At 30.4% G+C, this 20961-nt stretch overlaps 1 protein-coding gene across 1 annotated transcript; it reads right to left on the bottom strand.

The window, feature by feature from the left end:
• Nucleotides 1-1652: 1652 nt before the first annotated feature.
• Nucleotides 1653-19246, bottom strand: LOC118438517 (sphingomyelin phosphodiesterase-like). The gene is made up of 9 exons (XM_035858965.1): nt 18864-19246; nt 17116-17498; nt 16224-16647; nt 10855-11024; nt 10353-10528; nt 9504-9725; nt 8989-9291; nt 5420-5749; nt 1653-2040 (listed from the first exon to the last, which is right to left on the bottom strand). Exons 1-9 carry the CDS (start codon nt 18961-18963, stop codon nt 1833-1835), a joined length of 2316 nt encoding a protein of 771 aa, XP_035714858.1. The 5' UTR covers nt 18964-19246; the 3' UTR covers nt 1653-1832.
• Nucleotides 19247-20961: the final 1715 nt, after the last annotated feature.

Raw genomic sequence — 20961 nt, 5'->3', positions numbered from 1 at the left:
TTTTGCCAGAATTTTTTTTACTAATTACTCAGGAATTTTTGGAAGTTTAATTTTGTAATTTTGCATTTTGGATTTACTAAAAATTTAAAAATTCCATAGATATCTAAAAAATAATCGAATTTTTTGCACAACTTGCTTGTAAAAGGCATCAAAGGTTTTTCGATCTTTCGGAATTTTGCTGACGAAAAGTTTGAGAGTTTTCTGACGTAGGTTTTTATTCCTGTTTTTTGTGGCTCGACAACATGGAAGCCACGGGCAGGAAAAACTAAATTCTTGAACAGGTATGCATACATGCGACCACCTCGAGACTAGAGATGCATTAAATTTTTCTAAAGCTTTTCCGGCTTTCATATTAAAATTTATGAAGAAGTAAAAAAATATATTGGAAAATGCAGAGCAATTTTAAATCCACATTTTTTCCAAGTTACATGGACAAACAAATTTCAGATTTTTAAAATTTCAAATTTACAGCTTATCGTTCACAACCAGAGCCTGAGAACCTACTTATCATTCGAGTTTTCGCCGATTCAAATTTTTTATAATGGCGTCCAAATCTAACCATTTTCAGAATTTATTAAAATTCAGTTTTGTATTCTTTTATTAAAATTAGGCAATATTTGTTTCAAATATCTCCAGTTTTTGTGAGTTATGTATTATGCTTAATTCAACATTTTGAATTTGCATCTACATTTTTTTGGAAACCGGAAAAATCTATGAAAACCCAGAAATTCCAGTTTTTACACGGTTATAAACTGATCTTTATTCGTGTTGAAGTTTTTTACAATTCAGAATTTCTAATAACGACGTCCAATTGCTTCTAAAAACTTCCAAAATTGAAACAAATATTTTACAAATTTACGCGATTCGTTTTGAACTCTATTGTCACCTTATCTTATTTTTTGGGGGTTGTTTAAATCGAATTTATTTGATACCGGCGTATACAACCCACCATTGTCAATTGTTCGTCAAAATAAAATTCTATAAAGGCTAGAACATAGTTAAATTAATTTTTTCAATTCCTGAAATTCGTGCATGTCTTGTTTCATATTTCAAAATTTTCCAGAACTTATGCTAATTTGCGTACCAGGTTTTACGACTCCATTGATATCTCAGAAATTTTTGAAGTACTGAAAGAACAAAATCTAGGTTTCGCTTTATTATCTTTGAGGTTCAAAATTATATATAAAGGCGTCCAACTTATCGAAATTTCGAATTCGCACAACCAAATGTACTTACCATAAATAATTTACTTGAAGATTTTGCGACATATACAACTTTTGAATTAAAATTCTGGATTAAAAGTAATAAATTTGTCATCTCGATTTTTAAATCTCATAAACCTAGGAAATTTCAGAAGTTTTAACCTTCTGGTAAAGAAACGATTGAATCTTCTTTTGAAATTTTACAAATTCAAAATTTATTATAACGAACGGGGTGGAATTTGTCAAAATTTCAGAATCGCAAAAATATATCTGTGCATACATGTACTAAAAATATCTAAATATTGTAATTAGGTGTGTACAATGCGGTATAAATTATTCGTGTAATTTTCTGACTGCTAAAACATAAAAATATGAAATTTAAACGATTTTGAAAAATATGCGAGTATTTTATAAATGAATAAAATAATTTTGAGGTAGCGCAAGAAAAAATTTGAACTTCCCTCCATAGCGCGGCATTCATTAATTATATTACACAATATGTACAATACATAAACTATTTCTATTTGGCATTTTCATTTTTTACACAATTTTTTGAGTTGTTTTGTTGGACGACTAAAACGGTCAGTTTGTGAAAAACACTGCAGCGGAAATTTTGAAATTTGCATATATTTACAACCAAATGAAGCGTTTGCGATGTTCTAAAACGCGCATGGGCAGAATAACGCCGTCGACATCTTTCTGTATCGCGTTGCACTCGACTTGTCCGTCATCGTCGTCGTAATACGCCTGCACCATGCCGCAGAGGATTCGTTTCCGACAAATTGTGTCGCATGGATCTCTACTCTGATGGTTGGGGTCCGTCGCTTTGAAGTAGTATCTGAAAATTTCAGAATTTTGAAATTTTATGATTCGAATGGAATTTTAAAATTTGACCCAATCAAACGGCAAAGCAAACCTTTACGTCTTTTTACGAAATTTTATAAATTCCTAAACTTTAAGAATTTTGCGTAGGTTGTAGGTTTGCCATTTCCAGAAGAAAATTTTGATAATTGGAATGGACGTGCACAATCTGAACTTTAGTTTAAAACTTTAGTTTAAAAGTGAACTTGGGTTCGTCATAAGGTGGAAATTCCGCTTTTTTTTACAAATAAATTTGGATTTTGTAAGAAATATTAATTTTTTAGAGTGTTGTACTTTCAAGTAGTTTCGTAAGTTTTTAGAAGGTAGGGAAGGAATATGAAAAATTCAAGTAAGAGTTTTTTCGGTTAGGTTCAAAATTTGACTAAATGAGGTTCAATATTCAAACGCCATTTTGTGACATTTTGTAAATTACTAAACAGTGAAATATTTTCGTAGATTTGTCATTCTTGGACAACGAAGTTTTAAAAGTTGGGAAAGTGCATAATCTGAAAGTCAGTGTAAAACTTTAGTTGAAAAATGAACTTGGGTTCGTCATAAGGTGGAAATTTCACTTTTTTACTCAGGGAATAAACAAAAGATGTATTTTTTTATAATGAGGCAATTCACCCAGTCTTGGTAACACTTCCGAAATTTTACAAATATGTCTAAAGAAAATGGAATTTTAGCATTAAATAGAATTTTATTACGAGACAATTCACGCAGTTCTTGGTGGATTTTACCAGTTAAGAAATTAAGAAATGTACGAAAAATCATGGCAAAATGTTTCGGATTAAAGTCAAACTCGATATTTTTAGATTTTTATGTGCAATTTAACAACTTCAGGTCTACAACTACAAGTGTTAGTTTGGTTTGTTTAGAATTAATTCTGAAAAAATTATACTATATTGCAAGCTTTGTAAACTTTGTAAAGTCACAAATTTATAATGAGGTAATTCACTCAGGCTTTGGTAACTTTGCAAAATCCATAAAATTGCAAACTTTTACAAAATTGTGTAAATATTTCTGAGGAAAATTTGTTCACAAAGTTTTATAAACTTACTCAGATACTCGGACCAAGGGCGTCTCTTTAAAGTGTGTAAAATTATTTTACAAAATTTACGGATTTTATGTACAAGTTACCAATAACTCCATGAATTGCATCAATATAATTTTTGAAATTTTGTACAATATTTGTGAATTTTTTTTACAAATTTGTAGTGTTCCGTAGCTACCGTTGTAGCATTGTCGAGTCGTTTAGTAAATTTACATAGAGAAAGAGGAATCAAAAATATCATATGTGCGTGAAAACGAATTTTACACATAACGAGATAATTTGGATGTAATTTTCTTGAAAATTGACACATTTTATCTCTACGTAATAAAATTTCAGGTAATGTGTTTTACAATGATATAAAAATCTTGCTAATCGGAAACTTTCTTCGTAAAAAATTTGTATGTTGCCATCGACTTTAAATTGGATGATTTTTTAACCCAAATATTATGCTAAATAGATAAAGCGAGTAGATTTGTTAAATGTGTTAAAAATTGTAGAATTTGTATGTTAGAAAAATTAACCTGCAAACTTCCTGTGTTTCCTAATAAACACGTTTAAAGAAGTTATTGAAAATTGTACGGAAATTATTAACAATTGTTCCCGGGAATTGGTGACTGGTAAATTTTGAGAAAGAAAATTGGAAACTTTACAAACTTACAAAATTGGATAAATTTGACACCTGTTTGTGAAATTTTACAAATTATGTAATGATTATATTGTTACAAAGGTAAGGCAGATGTGTTTTTGAATTGTTTTCCAATCTACCACATTTTGTAAATTGAAAACTTTCACAGTTATAGAATTTGTCTTGATTTTTTTACCAACTAAACCCCAATTTTTGAAAATTTATATTACGGACTCGTTAAAAGTAGTAGAGCAATTTGTATTTAGAAAAATTCCGAATTTCTTTGCACAACTTGAAAAAGGCATCAAACGTTGTTCCATCTTTGCCTTTTTGATGAAAATTTTGTTATTTTTGGAAGTAAACTTTTGATCCCGTAAATTTTCGTGACTCAAAAAAGATAAAACGCGGAAAGGAGCATTTTTTTGTAAATTTGAAACCTTGTCGCCAGTTCGTAAAATTTTGCAAATTTGGTAATGAAGACAACTTTACAAAGGTGCAAGTAACTTTTATCTCAACCCATAACATTTTGCAAATCAAAAACTTTCACCGTATTAAAATTTCACTTGATTTAAACAGGAATTTTTGACGGTTTGTATTACGGATTTGTTAAAAACAGTGTTTCTGCTGTTAAGTAACACCTGCACGAAATTAGTGTACGAAAATGTTTTTAAACGTTTAATAACACCCACTAAAAATCCGAAAAAGTGCATGAAAGTGCACGAAAATGCACGAAAATAATTTACATGCAAATATTATTGGAATAATGTAATTTTTAAAATATTCAATTAATCAATGTGCTATTGAAGATAATTTTCATCATTTTTTGCATTTTTTTTGTAAAAATATTTTTCATTTTTCGTATTGAAAAATGAAAAATATTTTTGAAAAAAATATTAAAAATTATATTCTTTCAATAAAAATATTTAATGAAAGTTTTGAAAACGAAAATGAATGAACACGACGATTTTTATGAACGGCTGAATACGGGCTAGTATTTTATAACAAAACAAATACTTGTCATTTGTTTGAAATTTTCTTACCGAATAATAATTCCATATTATTCGATATGTGTACCAAATTCCAATTTGACAGGGTAGTAAAATATAGGATTTCTTGAAAATATGAAATTCCCTGCATAAGTTGCACTTCATGTATTATTATGCATTTTCATGCATTTTCATGCATTTTCGTGCATTTTTATGCATTTTTATGCACCGTGCATGCATAAAAATAATTTCGTGCGCACAAAAAGAAACACTGGTTAAAAATAATAGAGCAATTTATATTTCTCCAAACGAATCTGCGAATTTTTTTGCGCAACATACTTCTAAAAGGCGTCAAAGGTTTTTCTGTCTTTTGCCTTTTTGATGATGAAAGGTTTGAGATATTTTGAGATTTTTCGGAAATAAGTTTTCGACCCCGTAAATTTCCTTGACCCGATAAAGGCGAAACCACCGGATGGAAAGTCGCATTTTTCCCTCGTTTTGGTTATTAATGACAAAATTTGGCAAAGTTTTTGTAATACGAAAAATGTTTCAAATTTAAAATTATTATTTAAAAATCTTTACTTAAAATTCTCGTGATTTTTAATCTTTAAATTTTTGTAAGATCTTTGTTGCGCATTTGTTGAAAGTATCTTTCCAAAAAAAGAATATGCAATGTTTTTGCTCAGCTTACTTGTAAAAAGCGTCAAACGTTTTTCTATCTTTCGCCATTTTGATGACGAAAAGTTTGAGATTTTTCGGAAGTAAGTTTTTGATCCCGTAAATTTCCGTGGCTTGATAAAGACGAAACCAGGGAACTGAAAAATGGTCGGGACCGGAAGCCGGGACAATGTTCTTATTGGAAGTGGAGGGTCTTCGACGTGGTGGAATTCCGAAAATTTTCTCCGCCTCGGTGTTGGCTTGTTCGAGATCATAAATCCAAGTTTCATGGTCAATAACGTCGCCGTAGGTCGAATCGTGAGAAATGTCCACGTGGTAGATGCGATAACCGGGGTTGTGAATTCTGTAAAAAAATAATGGAGACAAAAATTAAGGAAAATTTTGTAAAATTTTGAAAGAAATATGATTGAAGAAATTTTGAAAAAATGGTAAGTAAGAGTGCAGAAATTTATTAGAGAAATCAAAATTATTTAATGGTAGCTTTTTATAATTTCTTCACTATTACTTGGCGAAAAGAGATCACCTATCTGTGTAAATACAATTTAGAGAAGATAAAATTTGTAAAATTTCAAATAACGGCGTGAAACCTTACAATTTAAGAACTTTTTTAGTTTATGACATTCTTAATTCACACACATTATTCAAGCGCAAAACCTGTCGAACTTTTAGATATTTCAATCTTACACAATTTATTAAGGCGACTTGAAAATCCGACTAAATTTTCAAAATATTTGTGAAAAATGAAATTCAGGAAGAATTTGTATTGATGATGGCGATCGTTAAGGAAATTTGATTTTTGATTTTGATTTAGTTTTTCTAGACTTGGAAAATCAAAAAATTTTAAGGTTAATAAACTAATTAAACATGAAGTATGTATTCTTAACCATTTTTCTAATATTTTCCAAAATATTTACGTATCTCAAAAATATATATTATCCAAAATTTGTGTTAAATTAGTGAATTTTGGTTACACTTAAAAAAATTGTGGTATTTTTACCATAATATTTCTTTGCTTATTAAAATTGATTAAATTTTGTAAGCTCTGGGCAGGTTATTTTGTGCGTTTTATTATATACTGAAATTTGTAAATTTAACAGAATTTTTTTCGCAAAATTTCTTGCTCTTACGACTTTTTGGCATATTTGTTAATCAGACATATATTAAGAATTACATACATAGATTAGGTAACATAGGGTCAACTGGGGCAAGAGCGAGTGCATTTCATGAAACTTATCATGCATATAGCTGCAAATTATGAAAAAAACAAATTTCAAAAATTGTAAATTGTGATAAGGCATCGTAAATTAGGTCGTTCAAGATTGTCTGTAAAGAAAATTTGAAAATATTCAAATTAGAATGCATTATTTAAGATTAAGTACGTGCGCGCACTTGCCCCACGGTTTTCCAGAATCTGGGGCAAGTGTGATTTTTCGTGGGGCAAGAGTGCTTATATCAAAAACTAGGCTGATATTGATTCAGCAGCTGCAATAACTGTTTTTAATAACAAATAAAGCTATTACTAACAATTTGTGTAGGTATTTTATCAATTACTAAGTAGCGGCAGCTACTTATTGCGATCGTTTTGTCCGTCCGTCCGTCCGTCTGTCTGCCGTATGCAGGATATCTCCAGAACGAGTCGACATCAAACCTCATTTTCGAAATTGTGTTTCTAATTTTGAGTTCTCGGTCGAGTTCGAAAATTGGGTCAATCGGACCACACCCCACTGCGCCAGGGGGTGTGGTCCAGATTAAATTTGACTTTAATTTTCATATGGGGTATCATTTTAAAGGAAATTTCGCCATGAATTCAACGACATCAATATTTTTGACCTTATGACCTTTACGACAAGGTCAGAGGTCAGAAAACATATAATTTTCATATTTCTTTTGTTGAACATCATTCTTCTTCTGCTTAAGTAAATCTAAATTAGTTGATTGGGTAATTATCGCAGCAGTGTCAATTCGTTTCCTCTGTTGTGTCTCCTTTTGCTTTTGAGGTGTAACAGTTTTAAGTAAAAGCTCTTCAAATGTTGAGTCTTCAATCTTAGGAGAGGAGCTTCACTACCTGCACGGTGCAGGCTGCACCTCTCAGATCTTGATGTGCTTTCGATATGTGGTAGTCTCCCATGAGTGCTCAAAAACCCTGAAGTGGTTTGACTACAAGGCTACAGTTGCGCCCGCCACACCCACTCAAAGGCGGCAAAAACACGAAAAAGCCCTGTTTTGACTCGTTCAAACCATTGGCCAAAAATCCAATTTTGCTCGGATTTTGATAGAATTTACATTTTTGTAATCCCAGATACTTGTGTAATAATATCCAATAGATATCTCAACTTTTTTGAATTTTTGAATTTTTTTGAATCAGCACTAAAATTTCCAAAATTTCGAAAAAGTTGAGATTTCTATTGAGTATGGTAACAAAAATATCTGGGACCACAAAAATGTAAATTTTATCAAAATCCGAGCAAAATTGGATTTTTGGTGGATTTTTGAAGTTGTTAACTTTTGTGGTTTTCATCCCTTTGAGTGGGTATGGCGGGCGTAAATGTGGCCATGGAGTCAAACCACTTTAGGGTTATAGTACACTCATAGGGTACTCCAGCATATGCAAAAGACATAAAGATCTGAGAGGTGCAGGTGGTAAAGCTCTCCTCCTTAGTGTTGATTCTGGGACTTGATGACAATTGGCAGATTGTCGCACGGTCAACTTCTTGGATTGGACATCAGTAATAGCTTTAGCCATTTGATCCATTGTCCACCGTCCCCCAACACCCCAATTGGTCGTCCTTATATATTTCCGCACCATCATAGGTCTGATATTACGATTAAAATAATTTATTCAGAAATCACACTTGCCCCACAGAAAAAACACACTTGCCCCAGGTCTGGCACAACTGAGGGGCAAGAGTGAGTCAGCTTTAATTACGTTTCAAAGCTACTTCGGTATTTAAAATATTATATACAACTTCTATAACATATGAAGACTTATATTTAAAAAATTGAATTTTTTTTACCCTGTGGTTAAGAAGTAATCAAAATTTCAAAAGATTTCAGCAGATTTTATTTTGTCATTTCTAAATTCTCTTTTGGGAAAATTGAGTTTGCGGCAGTTCTGGGGCGACTAGATATGAAAACTTTTCTGAACAATTACAACAAGTAACTATTTAACAATGTACGCTGCACTAGTTGGCCAAAATTATTATGAGGTGAAAGATATAAATCAAAATAAGATATCATCAAAAACACTCTTACCCCAAGTGACCCTACAGCATATGAGAATAATTTACAAAATGTAATAACGTAAGTTGCAAAGTTTGACGTCATTTTATGAGATTTTTCAAATTTCATAAGAGATAAATTTTAAAAAGGTGTTATTGTCCTCTACGTGGAAATTTAAAAGTTTGATATCAAGAAAATCTAGGTGTTCTTTATATGAGATTTACACAATTTATCAAAATCGTTTTTTATTGTGCGATTTCTGACGAACTTTTAACCAGCTTTTTTGAATTGTGACACATAATTTTGAAATTTTATAGTCAGTATTTTTGTTGAATTGCGACATAACTTGGCAAATTTTCTCACCTGTACGGCGTCAAACTCGGCCCGACCCACATGACATTAATCGCCTCACTTTTAATCAGGGGATCATGCAGGACACGAAACTCGTCGTAATGCGTATGACCGTAAAACTGTCCTCGAATAACGTTCCTATATTTCGCCACGATTTTGTAAAATTCCCGGGACCACGTTTTAAAACAGTCTTCATGCCCGGGCGGCACGTGACCTACGATGTGTGCCGTTTTGTTCTGCGAGTCTGTAAGGGCCAACTGCTTTTGTAGCCATTCCAACTGACCGCCGGGATCTTGAGGGTCGTAGAGTTGCCACCTGCGCAAAAAATAAAAAAGGTCATGACCTTGGCGAAAATAAAATTTGGCGACATCGATTATGGCTGTGGCCAAAATAAAATTTGGCGTAATAAATCATGACTTATTCCCCAAAAGAAAATTTGACATGGATTGTGACCTTGGCAAAAATAAAATTGGATTCCTTGGATCATTACTTTGGCGAAAATAAAATTTGGCTACACGTTGACTCACATGTTAAATCCGTAGCAGACATTCGTGTTGACGACAAGGACGCGGAATTTGGGATTAATCTCTACCGCGTAATGTCCCGACGATAAGAACGTTTCCTTTTGGTCTGGCGGGATCCATTGTTGCCAAGATTCGTACGCCACTTCGTAAACCCAATCGGTTTGGAGATCTTTCGGAATTGGGTTGGCTTCCTGGGAGCCGAACGTTCTCGTGGTTGGGCTGAATCTAGAAATGTTTAAATTTTACCATTATAAATAGATATAAATCATCAAAAAGTGGTAAAAACTCGAATTAATCACAAAAATTTAAAAAAATTTTTTATATCTTCTATGTTTACTTAAATATCGATATTTTGAAAATGTTTCGGATCTTCAATTCATACATTTTGTGTCGATATTATTTGTACCATTTCCATTTTAAAAGAAATAATTTTTGTCATAGTCATTGAAGTTTGCAACGCAAGTCTTTTAATCTGTAACAATATTAAACACCTAAAATCGTAAGATTATTAATTTGACGTAGAAAGCTTCAATTTTACAAAATTTTAATAATCATTTGGAGTATTCATTACGGATCGAATTGCAATTGAATTTTCAAGTAAAAATTGCTTGCGAACTTTATTTTTTTAATGATCCAATAAATCTACACTCATTTGTATAGGTTAGATAGAATTTTTAAAATTATTCAAATTGGCATCAAACTGTTTTGTTAAGTACAAAAAATTTTGACTTGTCTCAAAATTGAGGATTTTGCTTTGTTTTCGCAAATATTTTGGCATTATTTTCGCACACATTACATAAATATATTGGTCCACAGAGATGCATATGTTTAAATTTTATAATAAGCTCTTACGAATTGACCGGGTGTGGTTCATGATTTCCTAAACACGGAATCACCGTGGCCGTGGGAAAATAATCGTGCAGAACTTTCGACGTGCCACGAATCGTCGCGGTGTTATCTTCTTGCGTCGAATACCAAATATTGTGCGGAACGAGGTCACCCGTCATGTAAATTATGTCGATGTCGCTCTAAAAAAATGACAATAATTCAGATTTTCCCCTCAGTTTTAAAATTTCAAAAATAAACAACCTTAAATTTGTAACAAAAATCGTCACCGTGCGTATGTAAATAGTTACTACCAGGTGGGAAGGATTTATCCCCAAAAATTTCTAGGAAATTAAATTTCACACCTTCCAGTAATAAAAATTGATTAAAACATGATAGCAATTTTATGTATAGAATTTCCTCGAAATTATTTGCCACTTTCTGGTCGCAAATCTTTACCAACGTGGTAGTAACTACATACACGCGGTGACGATTTTGTTACCACCTAATTTTTGGTATAAATACGTACCCCGTGCGTGGTCTGGAGTTGTTTTAACGCCATATGTAAAATAGTTATGGGCGCGTCGCATTTTCGATTATCGCCAAAATACCCGGCGCCCGAAATGTTCTTGGCTTTGTCAGGATATCCAGATTTTTCTTGACAACAGAGAACTTCATTGTCACATTCTGCATTTGTCCCTGAGAGAAAAGTAGGAAATTATGGATTGAAAATTAATTATACCAAAAATTAGCGTTTGCCGAAATTTCTCGAGTTCAATTTTATACAGTACTTGGTTTTTGGGAAAAGCAAAATATTTACAAAAAAACATTTTAAAATAGTTTGGCAAACAAAAAATCTTAAAAATTTAGTTGAAACTTTTCAAACTTGGAAAAACTTATTTTTCGAATAATTTATTTGTTGAAACAAATTTTAATATTATTAAACTTCTCAAATTACAACTTTTTCCAACTACTTTCAAAAAGAATTTGGCTGTATCTAATTACAATTTAACGAATTTAAAATTTTTAAAATTTCTCCTAATGGAGTGAAACTTTACAAATTGACATGTTTTTTTTACACACATGGGTATACAATTTGTAATGTATGTTTCTTTCTTAAAAATGCAGATATAGACTTAATTGATAATTGAACTAAATTTTAAAAATAATTTTGAAAAATTTCTCGAAATTTTGAAGTTTGAATTAAATTGCAAATTTAGTAAATTGGTACAATACTATGAAAGTTGTCAAATGTACAAAGAATCCATACACATTTGAAAGTATAAAATTTGCAAAATTTTTCATAATGGCGTGATTTTATGAAACACATTTGTAACATGATTTCTCGGAAAGTAATAAATATATAATTTGCATAATTTATGCCAAATATTGAGGCAATTTACGCAGCCCTTCCTTTGTGACTTTGTAAAATCCGTAAGCTTTGCAAAATATTAAATTTTTTAAACTTTTACACCATAAAAAGATGCCCTTGGTCTGAATAACTTTATAAAAATCTGTAAGCTAATTGTGCTTAAAAATATTTGTAAAATTTGGAAGTGTACGGATTTTAGAAAGTCTGTTTGAATTGCCTCATTATTAAAAAATACTCTTTTGTTTTCACTTGAGTAAACAAATGACTAGAAAATCGATTAAACTTTAAAGTTATTTTTCGAAAAATTGCATAATTACGTAATTTATTAAAAAAATAAATACAAAGGAAATCTTTGCCTTACAGCATGGGTAAAATACAGTATGAAATTTCCAATCAAATGGAAATTACTTTTTAAAGTAAAGTTCAGATTGTGAAAGTTCCCAATTTGGGAACTTTCACAATCTGAAACTTTGAATTTGAGTATTGGGAATCCCAATACTCAAATTCAAAGTTTGTTTGTTTCTTCAAAATCTGTTTGTTAACGAATTCGCAAGCAAACAAACATCTAAAAAAATCTCTATCGTTCAGTAATTAATACAATTTCATAAACTGGCGTGAAGATTTACCGTTTAATATGGACAAATTTGGAATACACAAAACAACAAAAGTATTTCATTTAAAAAATTACTTTTAATTTTTGTACCTTCCAAATTTATTATCATAACTTGATCTAAATAATTTGAAAGTTATTCCTGTTTCTAAAAAGTAATATTAAACCACAAGAAAATCGAAAAAAGTTAAGCAAATTATTTTTCGAAAAATTACACAAATTTCGCAGACAATTTACAACCAATTTTTGCAATTGTACCAGTTTACAATTTTGTGGTTTCAACTTACAAAAACGCTAACTTGAGTAACAAAAAATATGAAATTTCCAATCTATGACAAACGAAAATTCATTTGTAAATGCTGGTTACAAACGTTGCCAATTTTCAAACTTTATATTTCTGATAAAGTTTACCTGTGTAAAATCATATCGTTCAGTAATTCATAGAATTTTATAAAACGGCGTGAAAGTTTGTCATTTAGAAAGTTTCTGAAATTTTGTCAAATTAGACTCACCAAATGACAATGTTAAACAGTATTTTCAATATTCTTTCTTTTCAAATAGTTTCCAAATTAAAATTTACTATCATCATTTCATCAATTGATCTAAACAATTTTTAATTTATTCCTGCTTTTATAAAAATTAATAAACGACTTCACATTAGAATAAAATTATTAAGTTATTTTGATAAAAATTACACAAACGTAGTAATTTATAAAAAAAATTCTTCCTTTTACACCTTCATTTAAAAAAGTATGGAATTTCTATTTTATGTCAAACTCTAGTTTACATTCCTAATTTTCAAAACTTCGAGTTTGTGGACAAACAAACTTACGTAAAACTTTTATCGCTCAGTAATTCCTAGAATTTGATAAAATCACTTTGCCGTTTAATTTTGAACCCATACCTACACTGTCAGAAATCCGGTATAGTCACGTAGGTATTTTTCGGTATTAAAGTTGCTACCACTTGGTATTAAAGTTATACCGGTCCGTAAAAATTTGATACCAATATTGTAAAACTTTAATACCGGGTTATCACTACATGGTATTATTTATCAATACCAGTGAATACCGCCTGGTATTATTTTAATACTAGATTTCTAAGCGTGTAGGAACGAAGATATCTAGTAAAAACAGTATTCTTAATATTCTTTTATTTCCAAAATTTTACAAATTAAAACTTGCTATAACATCGTTGGATCTTGATCTAAACAGTTTCGAGGTTATTGCATCTTAAAAAAAACTAATAAACGACTTGAAACTCGAATAAACTAAATTGATAATCGTATTTAGATTCAGTTTTAAACTCAACTTATGACCGTTCAGGTTGTGAATTTCCAAAACTTGGAGTTTTATAAGCCAAACAGACCTATGTACGTGAAACGTTTATCGTTCAGTAATTAATAAAATTTCACAAAAAATGACAAGAAAATTTGTCATTTAATGGTAAAATTTTTGAACCATTGATAAACATACTTAATAAAAACAGTAATTTTAATATTCCTTCCTTTCAAAAAGATTTACAATTTATTTTCACCATCAATTGATCCAAATAATGTTTAATTTATTTCTGTTTTAAAAAATTAATAAGCGATTTGAATATCGAATAAAGTTAAATTTGCTTGAAAAATTTCAAAAAAATTAGTAATTTAGAAAAACGCTATGTTTCGTTTACAGGTTGAGTAAACAAAAACTATAAAATTTCAAATCTATGACGAATGCAAATTCATCTTTTAATTAAAATTATGACATTTCACATTGTAAATGTTCCCAATTTTTAAACTTTGAATTAGAAGTAAGACATATCTACGCAAAACTTTTATCGTTCAGTAATTCATCAAATTTGATAAAAAATGGCGTCCAGGTTTGCCATGTCATAAGTTTGACAAATTACAATTTATGATCACCAAGTTAAAAGTTATTCTAGCTATTTGAAAAAATTAATAAACGACTAGAACATCAAATAAGTTTATAATATTATTCTTCGAAAATTTGCGTAATTTATGAAAAAATGTACAATGCTAACTTGAGTAAGAAAAATATGAAATTTCCAATGTCTGACAAACGCAAATACATTTTTTTTAATTCAAACTAAAGTTCAGTTTTGAAAGTTATTAATTTGTCGACAATCACACCTCAGTAAAGTTTTATAATTCAGAATTTATAAAAATTCATCTCATGGCGTGAAGGTTTCCCATTTTATTTGGTCGAATTTTAAACTGGTACAAAGCAAAACTACAACGTAATCTATAAACTATTTTTAAGAATCATACCTTCCAAAAAGTTATGAAACGACTTGAAAGTGCAACACTTTCATAATTTTTTTTTGCAAATTCGAAATTTAAAAAAATTTGGTGGCTTAGAAAAAAATCAATAACAATACACAATAATAAATTTGTTACCGCTTTAAAAAAATATTTTAGCACCGAGTGGGAACAATAATTCTGCAGTAAATTTAATATTTTTTACGTGCACCACTGGTTAAATTTCTTAAACTAGCATTGTTTTCCTATTAGGTAAAAATAAGTTCAAAAATCGCGGTAAAAATTGCGTTAGGAATAAAATAGCTTGGCAAAATAAAAATCTTAAAAATTTATTTCAAACTTTTCAAACTTGTGTAGACAATTTAAAACTAATTTTTGCAATTGTTACAGGTTAAAATTTTGTGGTTCTAATTTACCAAAAATCCATCTTTTGTTCATAACTTGAGGGAAAAAAATATTAAAATTCCAATCTATGAAGAACTTAAGTTTATTTATAATTCATTCATTTATGAAACTAAAGAAATTATGAAAATTCACGCTATGAATGTTCCCAATTTTTAAAACTTCGAGTTGGTAGCCAAACAAATCTACGTAAAACTTTGATCGTAAAATTTCACGAAAAATGGAAGGAAGGTTTGCCATTTAATGGTAAAATTTTGAACCATTACTAAACGATAAATATATAGATCTAATAAATAAAAACGGTATGTTTAATATTCCTTCTTTTCAAAAAGTTTCATAAATTTAAATGTATTCTCCATCAATTGATCTAAATACTTTTAAATATATTTCTGCTTTAAAAAAAATAATAAACGACTTTGAAATCAAATGAAATTAAGCTTCTCGAAAAATTATACATCAAATAAGTTTGCAAAATTATTTTTCGAAAAATTTCGTAATTTATACAAAATAGAAAATCCGAACTTTGTTTACAACTGGAGTTAAAAAAATATGAAATTTCCAATCTATGACAAACGTGCATTTTTAAAGTTTCGAACTAAAAGTTCAGTTTTCAAAGTTACTAATTTGTGGAGAAGCATACCTTAGTAAAATTTTTGGAGTTTAGCAATTCATAAAATTTCATAAAATGGCGTGAAGATTTACCATTTTATCTGGTCGAATTTTGTCGAACTGTGACAAACAACAAAGTGATCTATAAACTATTTTTGACATTCGTACCTTCCAAAAAGTTACGAAACGACTTGAAAGTGCAGCACTTTCATAAATATTTTTTTTGCAAATTCGAAATTTAAAAAAATTATAGTGGCTTAGAAAAAAGTTAGTAACAAATTTGTTACCGCTTTAAATGTTGATCACAATATTTTAGCGCTGAGTGAGAGCAAAAATTTTGCACTTCAGTCGATATTAATAGTCTCAATTCCTTGGAAATTTTTCTGAGAGGTTATTTGGTTTTTTGAAAATAATATCAATTATCTGCCAGGAAACCTCTCAGATTTTTTTCAGACTATTAATATCGGCTGAACAGTAATTTAATATTTTTTACGTGCACTACGGGTTAAATTTCTTCACCTAGCATTATTTTACGTTGGGTAAAAACAAACCTCGCGGTAAAAATTGTGTTACCGACGCAGTACAAATTTTGTTACCGCCAATTTTTTTAAAATCAAATACTTATTTAAATGTTACACTTACCCGCCTTATAATCATAATCGATATGCAGATCCGCCAAATGCACAATCTTCATGACCTTTTTATTCGGATCTTTCGTCAATCCGACCGGATTTCGGTAGTCGAAAGACGGCAGAACATTGATATCCGGTCGTGGCACGGGATACGTGCTGCTCACGTGACCCGGTTTTCTCAAAGTGTCGACATTCCATTCAAAGTCCGTCCCCAAAATTGCTCTGTGAGGGATTCGACATCCCAAACTTTGAAACATGAGACCACACATTATGCTCGACTTGACCTTTGGCCTCGATTGGACGATGTAGTAGAACGACGGCCCCAATCGGGACAACACGCCGGCGCAAACTTCTGGCGCGGCGAGCCGGAAAAATGTACACGTGAAGGTCGAAAATGTGACCAAATTGGACTCACTGGTCGACTGGACTTTAATCTGAAGGAGAAAAAATAATTTAAATTGATATGATGATTCGGTGACCATAAATTCGATGATTTTTGAAATGATTTTTTAAAAATTCGCCACAACTTCTAGAATTCTTGATAGATTTTCAAAATTCTTGCATTGAAATGACCACAAAAGGTTTAATTTTCGTATAAAAATAGATTAATTTGAACAATGTTTGAAAATTAAAAACCAAACTTTTTTCAATAGACCATTTGTTTAAATAATTCTCCAAAATTTTCAAAAACAATTACAAAAAAACTTCATTTCTATTTATATTTACATATTTCTATCTTTATTTATTTCTATTTCTCAATGAAACCCTTGACTCTTTATGATCATTTTATTGTTATCTTTTTATGGTCGCAAAAAAATTCGGAAATCTATCCAGAATTTTAAAAGTTATAACAGTTTAAAAAGAATACACGGCGCAAATAACTTGCATATAAAATATTTTACCTGATGCGCCATCAACCCGAGAAAAACTTGACACCCGGAACAAACCGCGTCGCGTTTGACGGTGTCACCAAAGCCGGAAAATATTTGGCGGAATGCGTAAAAATCTGGGAATCCGAGAGCCGACGCGTTAATCTTGGTTTGTTGGTGGGGCGTTGAAACGGAATTATTTTGCTGTTTCATTTGCGCCGTGATGAACTCGTGAAGGGATTCGATCTGGTCATCCAATTCGGACGGGGACTCAAGAAAATAGTGGTCTCGGGTGGAATTGAGGGCGTCGGCGACGGCTCGGTCGTGCTCGAAATTTGTGGGGGCGGAAGCAGCGGAGTTATAAAGTTGGACGAAATCGTGATAGTACGATGGCAAAGTGTGAATTCCATAATATCCTGGAAAAGAAATTTTTTATGGTAAAATTTAGAAAAGTTAAAAAAAATATAATTTTTTCAACGTTTTATGAATGTCAATTTCATTTCATTTTGTAAATTACGTCAACATTTTAAAAAAATACACAAATGACAATATTTTGACGATTTCAGACAAAAATGAAAAAATTTTTAAACATTTTTTAATGTTACTATTTTGTAAATTACTTGTAAACTATGTCAATATATTTTTTAATATCCAAATGTTTACGCCAATATTTTGGCGATTTTAGACAAAATTGAAATTTTTTTAAAACATTTTTTAATGTTACTATTTTGTAAATTACTTGTAAACTATGTCAATATTTTTTTTAATGCGCAAATGTTTATGCCAATATTTTGACGATTTTGGACAAAAATGGATTATATTTTGATCAATATTTATATACTAAATTTTATTTTCAACAAGTTTTATTACCAAAAATTGCATAATATTTTTTAGGTTTGTATAAATATTTTACACATTGTTTTAAATTCACACCTTTTATGAATATTTTGATTATTTTACACGAAATAAATAAATTTTAGTATAGTTACACTATTTAATCTGGGCTAGGATAAACCTTGAGAAATTTATTTAAAATAAAATTTCGGCGAAAAAGTTACCCATTTGCAAAAACTTTACGAATTGCAAAGCCGAAATTAACCCACCTAATTTATTTGTTTCACAAAACGACGTCAATTTCTCCTAATTCAACATTGCGTCATTACTACAAAATTTTCCGTATATTGACCTTACAAAAGTTTTTAATACACGATTTGAAAATGCAAAAATCTTAAAATTATTTCTTCATAAACTTATGTAAACTGATAATTGCATATTATGCAATGTACAAATGTAACGTTAGTAAAAAAAACAATAACATTTCAAATCGACGACAAACTTTTGTAGGATCAAAGTTTTCAATTTGCAAGTTTTTCAGATAATAAACAAAACTATACAGGCATATTTTAAATATTGTTCGAAAAATTAAAATCAACTTGAGCAATTCATCAAATTAAAACGAAAAAGGTTCCAATTTGCAAAAAAAATCCAGTCAAAGATACAAATAGAGCGACCGAGACACACCTGTACACTTATTTGAAACAACGAAGATACAGTTCAATTTTACAAAATGGCGTCAAATTCTGCCAATTAAAAACTTCACAACTTTTAAAATATTCCGCAACAAATTGTAAAATCATTTTTTGAAAAAATTATACAAACTGTTGAAGTTGAGTAGTGCAAAAAAATCATGAAAATTTTATAAATTTAATATTTTCCAAATTTTTTCCAAAATATTTCTACCCTTTTCACAAATAAAATTATAAATACCAAAATTCCGATACCTTTAACTTGTCCGATACACCAACAAGAAAAGATGACGATCACTCCCCAACCCAAAACTTTACTGTGTTTCCTCCTCACCACATTATTTTGTATCGTCATAATTAGACAATTAATTATTAATTAATTAAAATCACTAATTAACTTCGTTCAAAAATAATTAAATAATTAATATTTTGCCGAGAACAATTTATCAAGAAACTGAATTGTGGGGTCAAATTCCGTAAAAATACTGATCAACGGTAAATGCATAAACCAGTGTAATCCTATTTTGAGCCTTTTCGTCCACAAATGACAAAAGTGAAAAAATCAACTAACGGAATTTTATTTCTCAGATAAGATAAGACAACAAATCTCCGTCAACTAACTCCTCACAGTTTCATCGCCCATGATAAAATCCACCAAAAATTGGGATGATCAAGCCAATATAAAAAGCAGGGTTGGATGATTCTATTATGCAAATTTAGGTAGATTTCTCACTCAAGGAGATATAATACCCTCACTCATAATTAATTAATTAATGAATGAACAATTATAATTAAGTCACAACGAACAATTACGTGAGAATGGATGACGTTTTTGTGTGACACAAGGTGACCTTATTTTTTTTCTGGGATAAATGAGATCATTTAGATGAGATTAATTATCTAGAATGAAAGCAAAGTCTAGCTCGGTTTGGGGCGCAATGTCAACTATTTATTAGTTTTGCGACAAGGTTGTCCCAGTGCAAAAAGTTTGTTGTACTCGGGAATATGGAAAATTTGGAGTGATATGAAGAATAAATTAATGAGGATGGAAATATGTAGTGGGAGACTTTGGAGAAATTTTAAGATGGGGTTTTATGAAGATTTTTAATGGAGAAATTTCTGATAATTTTTTTGGCTTTGGGGAAATTTAATGATGGAATTTTAGAAAAACCTTTAGTATGACTTTGATATGTCATTATGTAGATTTCTTGAATTGGTAAATTTCTGATGATTTTATTCACTTTGGGAAAATTTTAAGATGCAATTTTGTTCAGATTACTTGACATGGTGAAATTTTTGATGATTTTTTTTACTTGCTAGAGTTTGTTTGCTAGAGTTGACAGTTTTTAAATATTTTTTCTCCAATTTGTGTAAAATTATATTGATTAGGTTGGCATGTTGAATAATTTAGATTTTGAAACAATTGAAGGATAATTTTGACAAGTAACGAAAAAAATGAAATTAAAATGTTTGATTTTTTGGGGAAATTTTTATGGGGAATAGCGGGTCTAAGATTTCTTGACCAGAAATGATGAAATTTTAAAGATTTTTTAACCAGTTTAGAGATTTGATGTCCATAAATACATGCATAAATACTTTTTTAAATTGAAATAAATAAATAAGTAAGTGATAAATAACTGACTTGCACAGATGTTAATTAATATGCAAATTTGTGCTTTAAAATTTTATCCGGTTTATCTATGACCTTATTGATTGCATAGATGTACTGGTATCTATTTGTAATTTTGATAGTAAAAAAATCCCATACTAATAAATACTTGTACAATAAGTATTTAATAATGTGCAAATTTTTTATTGAAATTTTTACTCGAAAATAATATAATTCCAAAATTTTGGTAGCGTGTAACGTTGAAATATGTTTTTTCAACTGTTTAAATGCGTATACGTTGTACAGATCCATCTTTGGTCCAAACATTGATATGTTCATTTCAAATTTTAAAATACAGCATTTTATGCGAAGGACAAAAATTTTAGGGAATTTTGATGTGAAATTATATTAAACTGCTATGGTTTACAGTTTATATTTTTAGCCCGAACCAGGGCTTATGTAATCGTCATGTCCGTCCGTCTGTCCGTCCGTCTGTCCGTCCGTCTGTCTTTCGATAACTTTCGAACGAGTTGACCGATTTGGACCAAATTTGGTACAGACATGTATCTGGGCAATGCAACGACCGAGTTCGAACATGGGTTCGATCAGAAAAGTTTTGGACCGGTGGGGGTCATCGGAGTGGGTGGGGTATTATGCACCAAAATTTCAAAATTGTGTTAGAAAGCTGAAATTTGGCATAGAGGTTGCTAATGGCTCATAATGAAAGAATATGAAGTTAAATTG

This window comes from Folsomia candida, unplaced genomic scaffold (assembly GCF_002217175.1).
Source record: "Folsomia candida strain VU population unplaced genomic scaffold, ASM221717v1 Fcan01_Sc022, whole genome shotgun sequence".
NCBI lineage: Eukaryota > Metazoa > Arthropoda > Collembola > Entomobryomorpha > Isotomidae > Folsomia > Folsomia candida.
This window is presented reverse-complemented; position numbering and strand designations above follow the sequence as displayed.

Excerpts from the sequence above, each read along its gene's own strand:
- LOC118438517 (XM_035858965.1), bottom strand. The coding sequence starts at position 18,963 with ATGACGATACAAAATAATGTGGTGAGGAGGAAACACAGTAAAGTTTTG. Across the intron at positions 11,025-16,223 it reads CGATTATGATTATAAGGCGG|GGACAAATGCAGAATGTGAC; the intron begins GTAAGTGTAACA and ends CTTTTCTCTCAG. Across the intron at positions 10,529-10,854 it reads AACTCCAGACCACGCACGGG|AGCGACATCGACATAATTTA; the intron begins GTACGTATTTAT and ends TCATTTTTTTAG.